This window comes from Eumetopias jubatus, unplaced genomic scaffold (assembly GCF_037043125.1).
Source record: "Eumetopias jubatus isolate StellerSeaLion01/CBP00866 unplaced genomic scaffold, mEumJub1_p1.0 scaffold_1, whole genome shotgun sequence".
NCBI lineage: Eukaryota > Metazoa > Chordata > Mammalia > Carnivora > Otariidae > Eumetopias > Eumetopias jubatus.
Genome location: NW_028274807.1, coordinates 79,637,951 through 79,655,979, shown reverse-complemented (window position 1 = coordinate 79,655,979; position 18,029 = coordinate 79,637,951). Strand labels below are relative to the sequence as shown.

Here is an 18,029-nt window from a genome sequence, read left to right as displayed (position 1 = left end):
TATTCACCCATTCATTCTTTCATGGAGTCTCTTCTCTATGTTGTAAACTTCACTCAATTCTTGGTACCCAGCTCAAATGCCAACTCCTATGTAAAGTCTTCCTTTATCAGGTAGAGTTCCCTCTCCTGGATCCCACATGACTTGTACACAGCTCTGTAACAGCACTTGTCATATAGTGTTATAACTGCTTCCCTTACTCATCTCCTGCCTCAGTTCCACCTTGAGATCTGTAATTGGCTAGTAAGGCTTTGTATATCATATTACGGTCTGACACATAACTAGTGTTCAGAAAACCAATATACTAGGTGACTGTATAACATCTGAGCAGAAATTTTAAAACATTTAAATTTTTGTTGATTAAATAAGAGGAATGGACATTAAGCCCAGAGATGCTCTGTCCTTGGTGCTGAAGCAGGGACTTGGGATTCATGAAGCATGGTGACTTAGAAAATTTTCCTTTCCGGACTGGCATGATATCTTCAGAGCACTAAATGAGAAAAAAATGCAGCCAAGGATACTATATCCAGCTAGACTGTCATTGAAAATTGAAGGAGAGATAAAAAGCTTCCAGGACAAACAAAAACTAAAGGAATTTGCAAACACGAAACCAGCCCTACAAGAAATACTGAAAGGGGTCCTCTTTCAAAGAGAGCAAAGACAGAGCCTAAAAGCAGCATAGACCAGAAAGGAATACAGACAATATACAGTAACAGTCACCTTACAGGCAATACAATGGCACTAAATTCATATCTTTCAATAGTTACCCTGAATGTAAACGGGCTAAATGCCCCAATCAAAAGACACAGGCTATCAGATTGGATAAAAAAAAAAAAAAAGACCTATCAATATGCTGTCTGCAAGAGACTCATTTTAGACCCAAAGACACCCCCAGATTGAAAGTGAGCGGGTGGAAAACCATTTACCATGCTAATGGACACCAAAAGAAAGCTGGGGTGGCAATCCTTATATCAGACAAATTAGATTTTAAAACAAAGACTGTAATAAGAGATGAAGAAGGACACTATATCCTACTTAAAGGGTCTATCCAACAAGAAGATCTAACAATTGTAAATATCTATGCCCCTAACATGGGAGCAGCCAATTATATAAGGCAATTAATAACAAAAGCAAAGAAACACATTGACAACAATACAATAATAGTGGGGGACTTTAACACCCCCTGACTGAAATGGACAGATCATCTAAGCAAAAGATGGAAATAAAGACTTTAAACGACACACTGGACCAAATGGACTTCACAGACATATTCAGAACATTACATCCCAAAGCAACAGAATACACATTCTTCTTTAGTGCCCATGGAACATTCTCCAGAATAGATCACATCCTAGGTCACAAATCAGGTCTCAACCGCTACCAAAAGATTGGGATTATTCCCTGCATATTTTCAGACCACAGTGCTTTGAAACTAGAACACAATCACAAGAGGAAAGTCAGAAAGAACTCAAATACATGGAGGATAAAGAGCATCCTACTAAAGAATGAATGGGTCAACCAGGAAATTAAAGAAGAATTAAAAAAATTCATGGAAACCAATGAAAATGAAAACACAACTGTTCAAAATCTTTGGGATACAGCAAAGGCAGTCCTGAGAGGAAAGTATATAGCAATACAAGCCTTTCTCAAGAAACAAGAAAGGTCTCAAATACACAACCTAACCCTACACCTAAAGGAGCTGGAGAAAAAACAGCAAATAAAGCCTAAACCCAGCAGGAGAAGAGAAATAATAAAGATCAGAGCAGAAATCAATGAAATAGAAACCAAAAGAACAGTAGAACAGATCAACCAAACTAGGAGCTGGTTCTTTGAAAGAATTAACAAGATTGATAAACCCCTGGCCAGACTTACCAAAAAGAAAAGAGAAATGACCCAAATCAACAAAATCATGAATGAAAGAGGAGAGATCACAACCAACACCAAAGACATACAAACAATTATAAGAACATATTATGAGCAACTATATGCCAGCAAATTAGATAACCTGGAAGAAATGAATGCATTCCTAGAGATGTATCAACTACCAAAACTGAACCAGGAAGAAATAGAAAACCTGAACAGACCTATAACCACTAAGGCAATTGAAGCAGTCATCAAAAATCTCCCAACAAACAAAAGCCCAGGGCCAGATGGCTTCCTAGGGGAATTCTACCAAACATTAAAGAAGAATTAATACCTATTCTCCTGAAACTGTTCCAAAAAATAGAAATGGAAGGAAAACTTCCAAACTCATTTTATGAGGCCACCATTACCTTGATCCCAAAACCAGACAAAGACCCCATCAAAAAGGAGAATTACAGACTAATATCCTTGATGAACATGGATGCAAAAATTCTCACCAAAATACTAGCTAATAGGATCCAACAGTACATTAAAAGGATTATTCACCACGACCAAGTGGGATTTATCCCTGGGCTGCAAGGTTGGTTCAACATCCGCAAATCAATCAACGTGATACAATATATTAACAAAAGAAAGAACAAGAATCATACGATCCTCTCAACAGATGCAGAAAAAGCATTTGACAAAGTACAGCACCCTTTCTTGATCAAAACTCTTCAGAGTATAGGGATAGAGGGTACATATCTCAGTACCATAAAAGCCATCTATGAAAAACATACAGTGAATATCATTCTCAATGGGGAAAAGCTGAGAGCTTTCCCCCTAACGTCAGGGACACGGCAGGGATGTCCACTCTCACCACTGCTATTCAACATAGTATTAGAAGTCCTAGCCACAGCAATCAGACAACAAAAAGAAATCAAAGGCATCCAAATCGGCAAAGAGGAAGTCAAACTCTCACTCTTTGCAGATGATATGATACTGTATGTGGAAAACCCAAAACACTCCACCCCAAAACTGCTAGAACTCATACAGGAATTCAGTAAAGTGGCAGGATATAAAATCAATGCACAGAAACCAGTGGCATTCCTATACACCAACAACAAGACAGAAGAGAGACAAATTAAGGAGTCGATCCCATTTACAATTGCACCCAAAACCATAAGATACCTAGGAATAAATCTAACCAAAGAGGCCAAGGATCTGTACTCAGAAAACTATAAAATACTCATGAAAGAAATTGAGGAAGACACAAAGAAATGGAAAAATGCTCCATGCTCATGGATTGGAAGAACAAACATTGTGAAGATGTCAATGCTACCTAGAGCAATCTACACACTCAATGCAATCTCCATCAAAATACCAACCACTTTTTTCAAAGAAATGGAACAAATAATCCTAAAATTTGTATGGAACCAGAAGAGACCCCGAATAGCCAGAGGAATGTTGAAAAAGAAAAGCAAAGCTGGCGGCATCACAATTCCGGACTTCCAGCTCTATTACAAAGCTGTCATCATCAAGACAGTATGGTATTGGCACAAAAACAGACACACAGATCAATGGAACAGAATAGAGAGCCCAGAAATGGACCCTCAACTCTATGGTCAACTCATCTTGACAAAGCAGGAAAGAATGTCCAATGGAAAAAATACAGTCTCTTCAACAAATGGTGTTGGGAACATTGGACAGCCACATGCAGAAGAATGAAACTGGACCATTTCCTTACACCACACACAAAAATAGACTCCAAATGGTTGAAAGACCTAAACGTGAGACAGGAGTCTGTCAAAATCCTAAAGGAGAACACAGGCAGCAACCTCTTCGACCTCAGCTGCAGCAACTTCTTCCTAGAAACATCGCCGAAGGCAAGGGAAGCAAGGGCAAAGATGAACTATTGGGACTTCATCAAGATAAAAAGCTTTTGCACAGCAAAAGAAACAGTCCACAAAACCAAAAGACAACCGACAGAATGGGAGAAAATATTTGCAAAGGACATATCAGATAAAGGGCTAGTATCCAAAATCTATAAAGAACTTATCAAACTCAACACCCAAAGAACAAATAATCCAATCAAGAAATGGGCAGAAGACATGAACAGACATTTTTCCAAAGAAGACATCCAAATGGCCAACAGACACATGAAAAAGTGCCCAACATCGCTTGGCATCAGGGAAATCCAAATCAAAGCCTCAATGAGATACCACCTCACACCAGTCAGAATGGCTAAAATTAACAAGTCAGGAAACGAGATGTTGGCGGGATGCGGAGAAAGGGGAACCCTCTTACACTGTTGGTGGGAATGCAAGCTGGTGCAGCCACTCTGGAAAAGAATATGGAGGTTTCTCAAACAGTTGAAAATAGAGCTACCATACCATCCAGCAATTGCACTACTGGGTATTTACCCCAAAGATACAAATGTAGGGATCCGAAGGGGTACGTGCACCCCAATGTTTATAGCAGCAATGTCCACAATAGCCAAACTGTGGAAAGAGCCAAGATGTCCATTGACAGATGAATGGATAAAGAAGTTGTGGTATATATACACAGTGGAATATTACGCAGCCATCAAAAGGAATGAGATCTTGCCATTTGCAATGATGTGGATGGAACTGGAGGGTGTTATGCTGAGTGAAATAAGTCAATCAGAGAAAGACATGTATCATATGACCTCACTGATATGAGGAAGTCTTAATCTCAGGAAACAAACTGAGGGTTGCTGGAGTGGTGGGGGATGGGAGGGATGGGGTGGCTGGGTGATAGACATCGGGGAGGGTATGTGCTATGGCGAGTGCTGTGAATTGTGCAAGACTGTTGAATCACAGATCTGTACCTTTGAAACAAATAATGTAATATATGTTAAGAAAAAAAAGAAGAAGATAGCAGGAAGGGAAGAATGAAGGGGGGGATATTGGAGGGGGAGACAAACCATGAGAGACGATGGACTCTGAAAAACAAACTGAGGGTTCTAGAGGGGAGGGGGGTGGGGGGATGGGTTAACCTGGTGATGGGTATTAAAGAGGGTACATTCTGCGTGGACCACTGGGTGTTATGCACAAACAATGAAACATGGAACACTACATCCAAAACTAATGATGTAATGTATGGTGATTAACATAACAATAAAAAATTAAAAAAAAAAAAGAAAATTTTCCTTTCCATTGGAAATAATTTGGAAACTACCAGAGAAAATGGTGGCTTCTTCTTCTTCTTTTGAGTTTTATAAGGAAATTGGGAGTCTAGAAAAGGGAGTCAGTAATTTTTATTATAAACACATCCTGAGTGTATCCTGTGTAGTTATCAGAACTCTAGACATCAGAGAAAACCAGGGTCTCTGTGCTCTCCTTGTCTCTTAGTACCGTGGATAATTAAGAGCTTCCCAAGCTCCATTACTGCCATGATTTGAGAACATCTGAGCAAAGGGCAATGTTATTAAAAATTGACATAGTGTTCCTTGGTGTTTTTACAAAGGGCTACTCTTTCTCATTGGCCTGTGTAAAGTAGATGTGCGCATGGGCTGGGCTGTTCTCCATGGCTCTGCTGACTTGGATTCAATCAAGCACAAGTTATAATCATTTCAGGACTGAGACATACTGAAATGCCACAGGAAAATGTTGATGTTGCCTAAAAATGGACATTTCTTCCTGAAATGCAAAACAGATGTTGAGAAAAACTAATAGCTCAGTGAGATCCAGGCAGCAGATGTCATCAATTTGGGCTGCTTCCACTCAATTCAGAAGACACTATGGAGGGTGAGATGCTGCAAGGGACTGTTGAAGAACTAGCTGGAGAGATTATCTGAATAAATGTGGTAATGATGGCTACCTCTTGTTCGGGGTCTTTCCTGCATATGCTTATATACTCTCCCCTGCCAATCCATGCACATTTGGTTATATTTTCTTCAGTTTACAGAAGAAAAAGCTGAAATTCAGAAAAATTAAGCGACTTGCCTAAGAGGGTTTTAATTCAGGTCTAGTTTGGCTCAAAGTCTATATTACCTTCCCTTAAGCACTATTCACTGTTACTTCCCAAACACTTGCTAACACAGGGAAAAAGGTAATTAATACTATAACAATAATACAGAAGCTCTAGGAAGCACAGAGCAGAGAAGTAGAATGAGTAGGAAAGAAGTAAAATTAGGATGACAGTAAGCTTGGGTGGGGGCCAGGGATGTCCTATACAGGAGGTAGACTTTGAGCTGAGGTATAAGAATGAGTGAGGTTTGAAAGGCAGACATAAAGTGGAAGAAGTATTCTAAGAAGGGACAGGGTGAACAAAGATGCAGAGATGGGCATCACAGACATCTAAGAAAGGTCAGAACCAGAGAGTAGTTTGGGGCCAGATTTGTAGGAGTCTTGAGTGCCAAGCTAAGGACATTGATTTGAAATTGTTAAAGATTTCCTGAATAGTGGAGTACCATAATCAAGTCTCCGTTTTCTAAAGGCCACTCCAGGCAACAGAATGGAAGAGAGCTTAGAATTAGGCCAGGGCTCAGTTAACATTACATAAAAATTATATTCAAATCATTCTATGGGCAGCCCAACTGTTTAGAAAAGACTACATTTTAGAATCTATTTTAATGGGATATTTTCAGGCCAGCCAGAGTGGCCAAATCTGGATTGCATTAAAAAGTCAAATTTGGAAGCATGGGTACCCTTGGTGTGGTTTCTGCAAGAGTAGTAAAGAGCCAGCATTTTGACTGAGAACCAGGGGAGTGATTTCACTTGAATTCATACTTTTAATATTACTGTCACATTTTGGAGATTCCACGGTTGATCCTAGCAGAAATCCTATTTTTGTTCTAAGTGACTACATATTTGCAAAATCCTGATTTATATTTAAATGTATGCTATAAATGCATGCTACACACACACATGCACATATATGTATATATACATACACAAGTATGTTCATCCTATGTTCACATTCAAATAAATAGGCTTTAAAAAGAAAAACAGAGCAAGTATTTTAAATTCTCTGATTAATAGCCTAAAATTAAATTAAAAAAAAAAACAATCCAAGAGATTGCTGGTTCCTAGATTTCCATGAGCGGTGTCCTTCACCACACATTTACTTCAATTTGCTTCATCGGCCTTAATGAGCTCATAGTGTCAACATCTGTCCCTTTTTAAAAAAGGGAGAAAATCTAATTCTCAAATTTGAGACCCATTCCTTTCTCCTAGAATGTCCTTTGATATTTTATTAGTTCTATTTTTGACAGGTTTCCAGGTTGGGTTTCTATTTGCCTGAGGAGCAAGTGGGTACTACTCCATTCTGTTTCATCTTATGACAGCTAAGAACAATGAGGGACCTCTTCAGAGCTTTCCTTGATCTTACCCCAGGCACCGCCTGTGGGTCCAATTGCACAGCCTCAGTAGAGAGCAGAAGCCTGTACAGTAGTACCACCACCAGACTCGGAGGAGATCCAGTTCTATTCCTAAGTGTCTACCAGAGGGCATGTCCACAGTTCTTTGTAAGAACTCCTATTTTCTTGAGTGCTTACTGTATGCTAGGCACCATCTTAGTAATCTTATATGTTTTACTTAAATCTCCACAACTACCCTCTAATGTAATAATGGTCCTTATTTTATTTTATTTTTAAAGATTTTCTTAGAGAGAGAGAGGGAGAGAGCACAAGCAGGTGGAAAGGCAGAGAGAGAAGCAGACTCCCTGCTGAGCGGGGACCCGAAGTGGGGCTTGATCCCAGGACACCAGGATCATGACCTGAGCCAAAGGCAGATGCCAACTGACTGAGCCATCCAGGCACCCCAGTGGTCCTTATTTTAGAGAAGAAAAACCCAAGGCTTATGAAATTTAGATGATTCTTTCAAGGGCATGCAACTAATGAGTGGGTGACTCTGATTTTTAGCATATCTAATAATGTAACACAGCTATTAGATTCACTGGATATGTGAACATGGGTAAATCAGAAGATAAGGCCCTTCCTCTATGACAGTGCCTCTCAAACCTGGCTACATGTCAGAACCACCTGAGGAGCCTATGTACATTTGAAACCCAGGTCTCCACTGAGACCAATTAAGTCAGCATCTCTTTTTTTTTAAGAAATCTAATTTTATTATGTTATGTTAATCACCATACATTACATCATTAGTTTTTGACGTAGTGTCCCATGATTCATTGTTTGCATATAACACCCAGTGCTCCATTTAATACATGCCCTCTTTAATACCCATCACGAGGCTAACTCATCCCCCTCTATAGAAACTCAGGAATCAAAATACTTTAAAGCTTCCTGGGGATTCCAATGTATAGTCAAGGTTAAGAACTGCTGTCCCATGAATGTAATTTTATTGTTAGAAATTAAGACTCTCTTAAGAAGCAGCTAAACTTGTTGGATAATTATTGCAAAATGAAGAAAAGTTTATAACTCTGCTAAATCCCAAATCACCACGCTTGGGCAGACATTCTCCATTGCTGAAGTGGACAACACTAAGGAACTTTACCCAACAGGTCAACTTATTCAGCTTCGTGGCAAGGCAGGGATACATTCTGTATTAACTTGCACTGGCTGAACCATTAGCATGCAGTTTTACCCCAAATCAGGAGTCAAGAAGGCTCTTTTCCGTGATCAAGGTCACTAGCAGTAACAACTACCCTCAGAAGTTTCAATCCAAAATTGTCTCTTTATGCTTTATGTGCCAAGAATTCTGGGACCTTAACCAAACACTTGTTCCTAGTGTTTGAGCACATTCAAAGCCTTTTTAAGGAGAAAATTTGGCCCAACTCACAAGCACCTTCACTGCCATGCTTGTGTGGGAAAGGGATGCCCTTCAACTGAACAAGCAGACAAATTAGGATTTTCAGTGTTTATAGCAGAACGTCAGCGGTGCTGCCGGAACCAGAACCCAAAGTTTATGGACCATCTTCTAGTTAAGAACACTGAGTATATGAGCACTAGTCGGGCCATCAAACTCTGAAATAACTATAAATCAACATTTTCAAATGGGAACCTGAAAACCCATAGATGAGAGTGAAATTATAAGGTGCATAATAACTCTCCATGCCTCAAAGTCGCCCAAGAGCATCTCAAACTGAACACGTGTAGGAAATGCCTGAGGATCAGGTTTAAATGGTCTGATTCAACAGGGACTGAGTTGGGGCCTCACATTCTGCATTTCAAACAAGACCCTCGGTGATGCCAATTATGCAGGTGCATGGACCTCACTTTTGATGAGAAGGCCTTAGTAACATTCTTGTATATTTGTGGCTGACTAGTAAGGCTTGCCTGTCACAAAACAGACAAAACCATGATGCTGAGGATAGAGGAACATATTCCATAGATTGAGAAGACCGTAAATGACTCAACCCTTGGAAAGAAAGACACAAAGAGGAGGGGGAAAAGATAAAGTTGGCACATGAAAGGGGGGGGAAAAAACCTAGATTTTCCTTCTTTCTAGGATGGCTGGGATGTATGAGTAAGTTTTGTAAGTATTCCAGGGAGTCAAGAACACAGTGAGGTGCACAAAAGCAAGAGCGCAGTTTCCCAAGGGTTCCAGAAAGATGGAGAATGATATCAGAACAGACATGCCAGATCCAGGAGCAGTGCATCAAAAGGCCCACCTTTTCAGCCAGGAGGAATCAGGCCCCAAAGTGTAATGTGGGAAGCATGTGTAAGGAGCCCAGCTTCATACGCATTGACACATTCTCCCAGCTACACTTCTTTTCCTGTGCAATATTTCTCCCCAGCATAGAGCCCACTGCCTGGCATAAAATCAATGTTCAATAAAGATTCATGGAATAAAGGAGGACTAGAAAAGGGATTTAGGTTATTGTGCTTGTCCCACATGTCCTATATTTCCAGGGGCATCGGGAAAAAAGCTGGACCAGTGGTTGTTAACCTCGGCTGCAAGGTGGAATCACCTGGGGAGCTTTAAACACTACGGAACCCTGGATTCTACACCTATAGATTATGATTAAATGATCCCAGGGGCGGGTGCGGGAAAATGTGTGGACAGGGCATTGGAAGGGTTCAAAGCCTCCCAAGTATTTCTAGTGTGCAGCCAAGGCTGAGGACCACCAAGGTCTACCAAGCTAACTACTGAGGGGAACCAGTGAAAGTGATAACTCTGCTACAGTGTTACATATAGAATAAGGGAAAAAGACTTTACACTGAAAGTAGAGGGTTTGGGGGCTCATATAAGAGAACCCTCTTTAGGATACTGAGATTTTCTGATTCACCATAAATGCTCTGAATGACTGGTATGGCTTATTTGTATAAGCAAAATTGGCATTGAGAGCAAAACTTCCCACTTTTTCTTCAAATAATTTGGCCTCATCAGTCATAACCCAAATGAAGGTGGAGGAATGGATCAGACAACCTGAACCTTCTTGTGACTAAAAGTGTGGTCCCTGGACCAGCAGCATCAGCAACCTGGACGCTTGTCTGAAATGCAGCACCTCAGAACTATCCCAGACCTACTGAGTCAGAATTGGCATTTTTAACAAGATCTCCAGGAGATTCGTGTGCATATTCAAATCTGAGAGCTACTGTTCCGTAGAAGTCTATCCTTATCCATAGATTCTGTGACTGCTTGTGGGTAGAGTCCTAGTCATCAGAATGAAAAGAAGGCCAGTTACGCTGCAAAAGACATGGGTGAGAAATAGCTGTGGTTTCCTTCCAAGAAGGAAGCAATGAGACATGACACTTAAACGGACCCAGGACTCCAAGAACATTTGATTAACTCTCACTCCACTGGCCCATATAAATAATAAGGTTTCAACGAAGCTTACTTAGAGCCTTACATTGTTCTATAAACCATCCCTAAACATTTTCTCTGACTCCCATATTAAACTGACAGGTTTGAATTTTGAGCTGTAATTTACCTACATCTTAAAAGTCAGAAACTTTGCGTTGATCTGATTCTAATGAAATATATTTCTGAATAGCACAATTTACTGATTCATTCTCTTTAAATGTACTTTAAAATTTTGCTCTATTATAGTTTAACTGACATACAAATATAGATATATTTTAATAAATATAAAATATATATATATTTTTTTCCCCATTGTATCATTGAAGGTTGAGCTCCAATGGGTACTTTTTGTTTAATTTATTGGAGCTAGACTGAAGCAAATTGAATTTGACCTGGGATTGAGAACTTTGGTTCTAATTCTTATTCTACCACTGACCTTCTGTGTGACCTTGGAGAAGTCACTGAGCAATTCTGGACTCAGTGTTCTCATTGAAAAATGGGTAGGAGTTGGATTTGATGGTGGCTTAAAATTTCTCCCAGGTGTAAAAAGTCTACAAAATCTAGCAACCATGGGCTGATGTTGAAAATGTTTGGTTTAATTTCTTGGAGAGTTAAAAGTTAAAATTGATGCTTTATCATTTTTTTCCTTTTTTCCCTTTATGAAAAAGTGGATAGTTTTGTCCTTGACAAATTATGGAAAAATAATTGCCTCTCCCCAAACATCAGGATTAGAAGGATAATAAACCGATTCTATCTCTATATGAAGCTGTTAGGGGAGGGTCAGTAGAAGGCCTCCCCACAAACTCATGCCCTCTGAGGTGGAAAAGAAACCTGTTTCAACATAGAAACTGAGTATTAGAAGGGCTAATGATGGTCATTTGATCAACTGGATATCTAGGGAAAGAAAACTCAATCGCTTTTAAGTTAATTCTGTTCTGTCTTAGGCAGGTTTGACCATTAGGCATCAATGAATTCCTTGCTTTAAGTCTTTCTTTGATGATTTCCTCCCATTAGTCCTAGGGCTACTTCTGGAAGCCATTCAAAATTAACTACACGCCTCCTCCCCACAACAGCAATGTTTATTTATTTATTTATTTATTTATTTGAATCTTCCCTTCTCCTGCAAACAGGCATAGTACTTGAAGGCACTTCTTCATAACCCTGCTGTGAGGCCCCTCACCATGCTGGTGGCACTTCTCAAACACATTCCGGTTTGTCCATATACATCATGCACTGTGGTGCCCAGGAATAAATTCAGCTCTCAAAGAGGTCTGATCAGGGCAGGACATAATGCGGATACCAGCTGGCCTTACTAGACACTGTGAGTCTATTAATACATCTTACGATCGCAATCAGCAGTACGGTTAAATAAAATAATGTATCAAAAGAAATCTCTGCAGCCCCTAAAAGCCTTACTTCTGGAAAGTTCTGAACAACAAAGGAACACCTCTTGATATACTGTGTGCTAGCTAGTCTCCGAAGATGGCTGTCCACAGTCTCCCTGTGCCCTGTGTGAGCTGCTCTCCCATGAGATGTGCCGTCCATTCCCTGGCCCCACTGTGTCTGGGCCAGGCCAATGGAATGTGAAGACAGTTCTGTTTAGGGACCTCGGAGTCCAGGTGTTAAAAAGGCCTGCTTGTATGCTCTTGGAGTCTGGGGCCACATGTAAGAAGTCCAGGCCAGCCAGCTAGAAAGAGAGGCCACATGGAGAGGCCCTGGGAGATGACAAAGCACTTGGAGAGCGCAATCTGATGGAGGAATGCTGAGGTAACAGCATGGCAGTGAGTAAGCCTGCTGGATCCTGTGAGGCATCCCACCCAAAGCCCCAAACACTGTGGAGCAGGGACCAGCCATCCCAGCTGTGCCCCGTCCAGATTCCCGAGTCACAGAATCGTGGGAAAAAACAAAATGGCTGTTTTAATGCATGAGGTTGAAGTTGTTTTGATGCAGCAGTAGATAACTGAATTGAATAGATAATTGTTAGGGTGAGAAGAATAGCATACGAAATAGCCTCGCATGTCTATTTTACACACACACACACACACGTAGTGGTTATCACTGGGAGATGGGATCATGGGTAGCTTTTCATCCATTTTTCATTTTTATACTTGATTTTGTGACAAAAATATCCTTAATATCACAGTATGTTTTTTACAAACACTTTACTGACTCACATTAAACTTACCATATATATATATATATATATATATATATATGCATCAACTGTGTGTGTGTGTGTGTGTGTGTGTGTGTGTGTACATATAAAATAAATACCTACATCTATGAGGGCAGTTTTAACATGGCTTCTCCCCCACCCCCCCCCCCGCCACCCCCAGCAGAAAGCCACCAAAGAAGGTACAGGGTTTTTGTTATATAAACAGAATACACCAAGAGCCTCTTACTCTGAAATTCTTGGCCCGTCCTACCTGGTAACCCCACTGGGGAAAGTTCCCAATTCTTAGGCTGTACACTTCCGCTATTCCACTACCGCAAAGCTCCTGTTTATGTAGTTATGAAGAGCAGTTGCTATGGCAATGCAATCTGACTGAATACCACCATGTGTCTAAAATTGGTAGAAGTGCCTTTTCCAGGGTTTCCTCTGAGGATTAATCATTTTCCAAGAACTGTAGCTTTTTTTCCTCTCCTGTTACAACAACAGTGCCAGGGCACTTGTCCAGTCGTGGGACATGGATGAGATGAGGCGGGGTCAGAGAAGGACAAAGCTGATGGTTGAAAAAGAGACCCAAGCCTCAAAGGAACCCCTTCCTACTAAATAGTCTGGTTTCTTTTTGACGCCTGCCTCCCCTACTGCTTTGCCACACGTGGACCCCTCTGTCCCTCCGCTCCGTCCACCCACTACTCTTTTTGCCCGGGCATCTTTCAGGTTCTTCTGTCTTCTTCTGACTCCTTTCCCTTCTCTGATCCCTGGTTGTAGGCAGACTCTTGGTCCTGTTTCCCACCTTCTCATCTCTCTCCTCATGTGCTTGTTATCTGAAGTGCTTTCATTCCTGTTGGTGTCCCCTCCTTGCTGCCTCCACACAATGATTCCCATGTCAGAGCTGGAGCCTAGCTCTCCTGCCCACTCTCTTCCCACCACCACCCCTCTCAGGCCCATAGGATACCTCACTTGGAAAGCAGTGTCCTCCACAATGGGCTCTTATTTATCATTCCAGTTCTTGCCCCCAATCCTTTCCTACCACCACCACCACTTGCCCTAGGCTCCAAGTCTGTGACCTGCTTGCCATTCTCCGAAGCTACCATGATGACCTCTCTTCCCTGCTCCCCAAGCCACTTCCTCTGCCTGCAATGCTCTCCCCTCCTCCCTCCTACAGTGTTTCTGGCATCTGGAAGCCACACCTGCCTCAGGAAGCCTCCCACCAGGGTAGGCTAGTTCTCCTCCTCTGTGTTCCCCGCTCCTTAGCACCTGTCATACTGAACATCATTGTTTTGAGTCCCATCTCTCTTTCCCTACAAGTCTGGGAGCTCTTTGAGGGCAGGGATTGTGTCTCCCTCATTGCTGCTTCCCTGCAACCTGGCGCATATGAATGAAGAAGTGGATGTGTCATCACCATCCCCAAATCAACATTCCCAAACCGTCCCCACCACCCTTGAATACTAATGTTGGCATCTGCCAACGAGTCACAGTCTTCAAGGTTATCTTTGCTGGCTTCCTTTCATTCCACAAATGTTGGTGATATCTCTACCACAGATTTCCACAGATCAGCATTTGTTCACTGCCACAGTCCCTCTTGGCCCCAACACTCAGCTCAGACTAGATTTCAGACCCTGCTCTACCTCCCTGATCTGGCAGCTTCTATATTCAGGCCACCCTGCACACAGCCACCAGATTCCTGGCTCTGAACTTTGCCACCTCGGTCCCAACCCACACTTCGACCCAAGGCCTCCTACTATCCCCATCCCTCCTCTGTTCTCCTTCCCACCCTCCCCTCCTTAGAGCCCAGAGGTTCTCTTTACCACCCATACATATCCCTCTCTGTGCCTATCTCCCTTTGTTTCTGGTGTTTCTCCCCCTCCCCCACTATCTACTTACTATTCACATTTTAAACTTCTGTCCTCCACAGAGTCCACCCAGCTAAATCCTCTGTTGTGGGATAAATTGTATCCCCTCCCCCCAAATTCATATGTTGAAGTTTTGACCCCCCACTGCAGCGCCTCAGAATATGACCTTATTTGGAAATAGGGTCATTACAGATGTAGCTAGTTAAGATGAAATCATACTGGAATAGGGTGGGTCTAATCCAATATGACTGTGTCCATATAAAAAGGGAAATCTGGATATGGAGATACACACACACACACACACACACACACACACACACACGGAGAATGTCACGGAGAGACAGGGAGAAGAAAGCCATCTACAAGCCAAGGAAAGAAGCCTAGAACACATTCTTCCCTTACAGTCCTCAGGAGGAACCAACCCTGCTGAGACCTTGATTTTGCACTTCTAGCCTCCAGAACTGTTAGATACTTTCTGTTGTTCTAAGTCACCCAGAGTGTGGGTACTTTGTCACAGGAGCCTAGCAAACTAATACACTCCCCCATACCAAATTCCTCTAGTTTTAAATTCCCTTCTCATTTACGTACTCGGTTTAGACAGCTCTGCCAGAGGTATTTGCCTGCTACCTTAAACCTGCCCTTTGCTTGTGTTAGGAACACATTTCTGATTCCTTAACAAGATTCCAATTCCTCAAGAGCTAAGCCTTTTCTTTGTGCTTCTTTTTCATCCCTGACTAGGGCCAGTCTTTGGCTGACTACAGAGCATGCTGAATGAAATGTAATTTACCCTGGAAGGTGATGTCTTGCTCCTTGTCAATACATTACAGAGTCTCTCTAAGCTCATCAAGGTCAGACAGGAGGCCATGGGCTCCAGGGAGCCAAGAGGGAGACTGGCCAGAAGTCCCATGGGGGCTCCTGTTGACCATGGGGAGCACAGAGTCATGGGTGTCAGGCCTGGGAGGAATCACAGGAAGAGGTCGTCTCGTCCAACTCTCATCGTGCAGAAGAGGACACAGGCTGTGGGGGTTTGGGGCTGTCACATCACAGAGAGCAAGACCCACAGGGGGCACTGAAGCCCAATATTTAGACTCCCAGACCAGGACAGTGGACAAGGGCTGCCTGTCCCGTAGGAGCGGGGCAGGCTGCCAAAAGGGCATACAAGGGCTCCCTGGGCAAACTTTGGAGGGCAGGTCAACTTGCCATTGGCCTAGTGATTTACAAAAGCGCCAGAAAAATCAACAGGAAGGGAGAGGTGATTAGACCAAAGGGGCAAGGCAAGTCAGTGCAGCTGAGAAGTCTGCAAAGCAAAGGGCTCTAAAATGTTGGTGCCACTGTGCAAACACCATGGTCACCACATGTGCAGAGGGCAGTGGTCAGGTGGCGTTCCAGTCTTGGCAAATTCCTGTCATGTCAGGATTAGGAGTAGCCTGCAGAGGGCACAGCTGGGTGCCCACATGTGAGCATCAGCCTTGCCACCAAAGTGTCCTGATGCATTGCAATTATTCCTGGGTATAACTACTGGGAAACCAAGAGCCCCCATTGAAGAGCCAGGCTTATTCAGAACAAAGTCAAAAAAGAGACACACATCAGCATTCTGTTCTTACTGAAAAAAGGCACTGGGTCCAAACACAAGAGTATTTTAAAGCCAGTGACTGAGTAACCTTATAACTACGCAGCCTTCAGCCTTTCAAAAATTATGCTATACACAGGAGAAAATACAGTATTATGTTAGGCAGAAAATGTAGGCTAAAAAAAAAAAAGGTACTGTATACTCAGGAACTCAACCATGTAAGGCAATATGCACAGGAGGGGAGTGTTCCAAAATGTTCATGAGTTTGGCTGTGATTTTTAACCTACTCTTTATTTTCTCCCCTGTATATTCCAAATTTCTATGGTGAGCATGTATCCTTTATAGAGTGTAAAGATAATTGTTTTTATGTTTAAAGACACTGGTTCTGTGTTTATAAGGAAATATAATCTGTCAGGCCCAACCTCATTCTCTGTGGCTTTGCAACAATTACACTATTCTGCTCTCCAGAAATGTTCTCCCCTACCAAGAGGAAATCCTGCCCCAGGTGGGTCAATCCATTTACTCACATTCTGAATACTTCTGGAGTTGGTCAAATTCTTCTGGAGTGAGGGAGACCCACCGTTCTTCACTCATCTTTAAGCTGGGTGTGAGTGCTTGAGGCCAGGGATGGAGTTTTATTCACCAGGGTGAAGATGAGGCCCAGCCCAGGGTCTGGCTCATTGCAGGTAGGTGATGGACCGGCCCTTTGGGAGACTCTGAGGATCCCCGTGTCTATGGCAGTGGTAGGCACCTTTCAGCAGATGTGAGAAGGCCTGTGCTATTGCTCCAACAGCATGCTTCTATCCGTAGTCAAGGTCGTCAGAAATCCTGGCTCCTCCTGGGCAGAAGTAGAAAAGACGCTGTGAATGGGAGTGTTAGAATTCGTAAGTCACCCTTTCTTATAAAAGAAATCCCCAACTGTTCTCTGGGGAAAGGTCTATGGGAGGCAGTGGTTCTCAGGGTCTGGGGTGGGGGGCTCTCCCCAGGGAAGTCTGAAGAGGGCATATAGACCAGACCAGCACAACTCCAGGTGGGTGGTCCGTCTGAATAGGTATTCATACTCCTCCACTCAGGAAATTTTATATGTCTCACAGGAGAGGTGTAGTAGGACCACCTGAGGGCATCCTCAAGGCATGAAAATGCCTCAGGCTGTCAGATGCCTCACGAGTTAAGTAGGGACAGTACTTATCTGCTATGATTTGAAAGGTAAGCCAGTCTCTCCTCCATGGATTTCTAAATTCCACCATTACTCTGGACATTCAAATACCCGCAAGGCTGGCTAACATCCCAGTGACTGAAGTGGTTTCATACAAAGGTGATTAGAGGGAAGACCTGCCCACCCCAGTGCAGGGGAACTTGTGGGAGGGAAAGGGGATGGGTTCAGACAGAAGCTTAGCATCTTTCCCTTTGAGCCCCTCCTAGCACAGTGAGCTCTGGCAGTCAGTCATACCATCAGCCATGAAGGCCATTTAGCGGGTTATGAAATTGACATGGTGGGCCAAGGCCAGCATTTGAAAACACAAAACAGAACAGGATAGAGTGGAATGGCATGAAATGGAGTTGAAAATAAGAGCGCATCTTTCAGTTATACATACATGTTTACTGATCATAATGTAAAAATGTATTTCTTATTCTGGGTTGAGGTTTAAAAAAGTGTTGGAAAGCTACCAACCTAATCGGGGGAGAAATACAGACTGATGTTGCCAAAGCAGCTCAGTTTTCATAAAACAGGATCCATGTTGGAGGGTCAGACATCAAGTTAAATCTGGGAGCCTGGAGCATATGAGGGACGGTGGAGGGGTTGGATGAGACCACCCGGTGAGGAGGCAGGTTTGTGCAGCTATCTGGAGGAGCTCATGGACTTG

At 42.6% G+C, this 18,029-nt stretch overlaps 1 protein-coding gene across 7 annotated transcripts in view; it reads right to left on the bottom strand.

Annotated features, from left to right (window-relative positions):
• Positions 1 to 18,029, bottom strand: part of DGKG (diacylglycerol kinase gamma) — a 211,295-nt gene that overhangs the window by 161,146 nt on the left and 32,120 nt on the right. For all 7 annotated transcript variants that reach the window (XM_088025108.1, XM_088025111.1, XM_088025117.1 and 4 more), the window contains exon 2: positions 16,692 to 17,002. In XM_088025108.1, coding sequence (XP_087881234.1) covers positions 16,692 to 16,758 — 67 coding nt within the window. In that variant the 5' untranslated portion in view covers positions 16,759 to 17,002. The remainder of the gene's footprint in view (positions 1 to 16,691; positions 17,003 to 18,029) is intronic.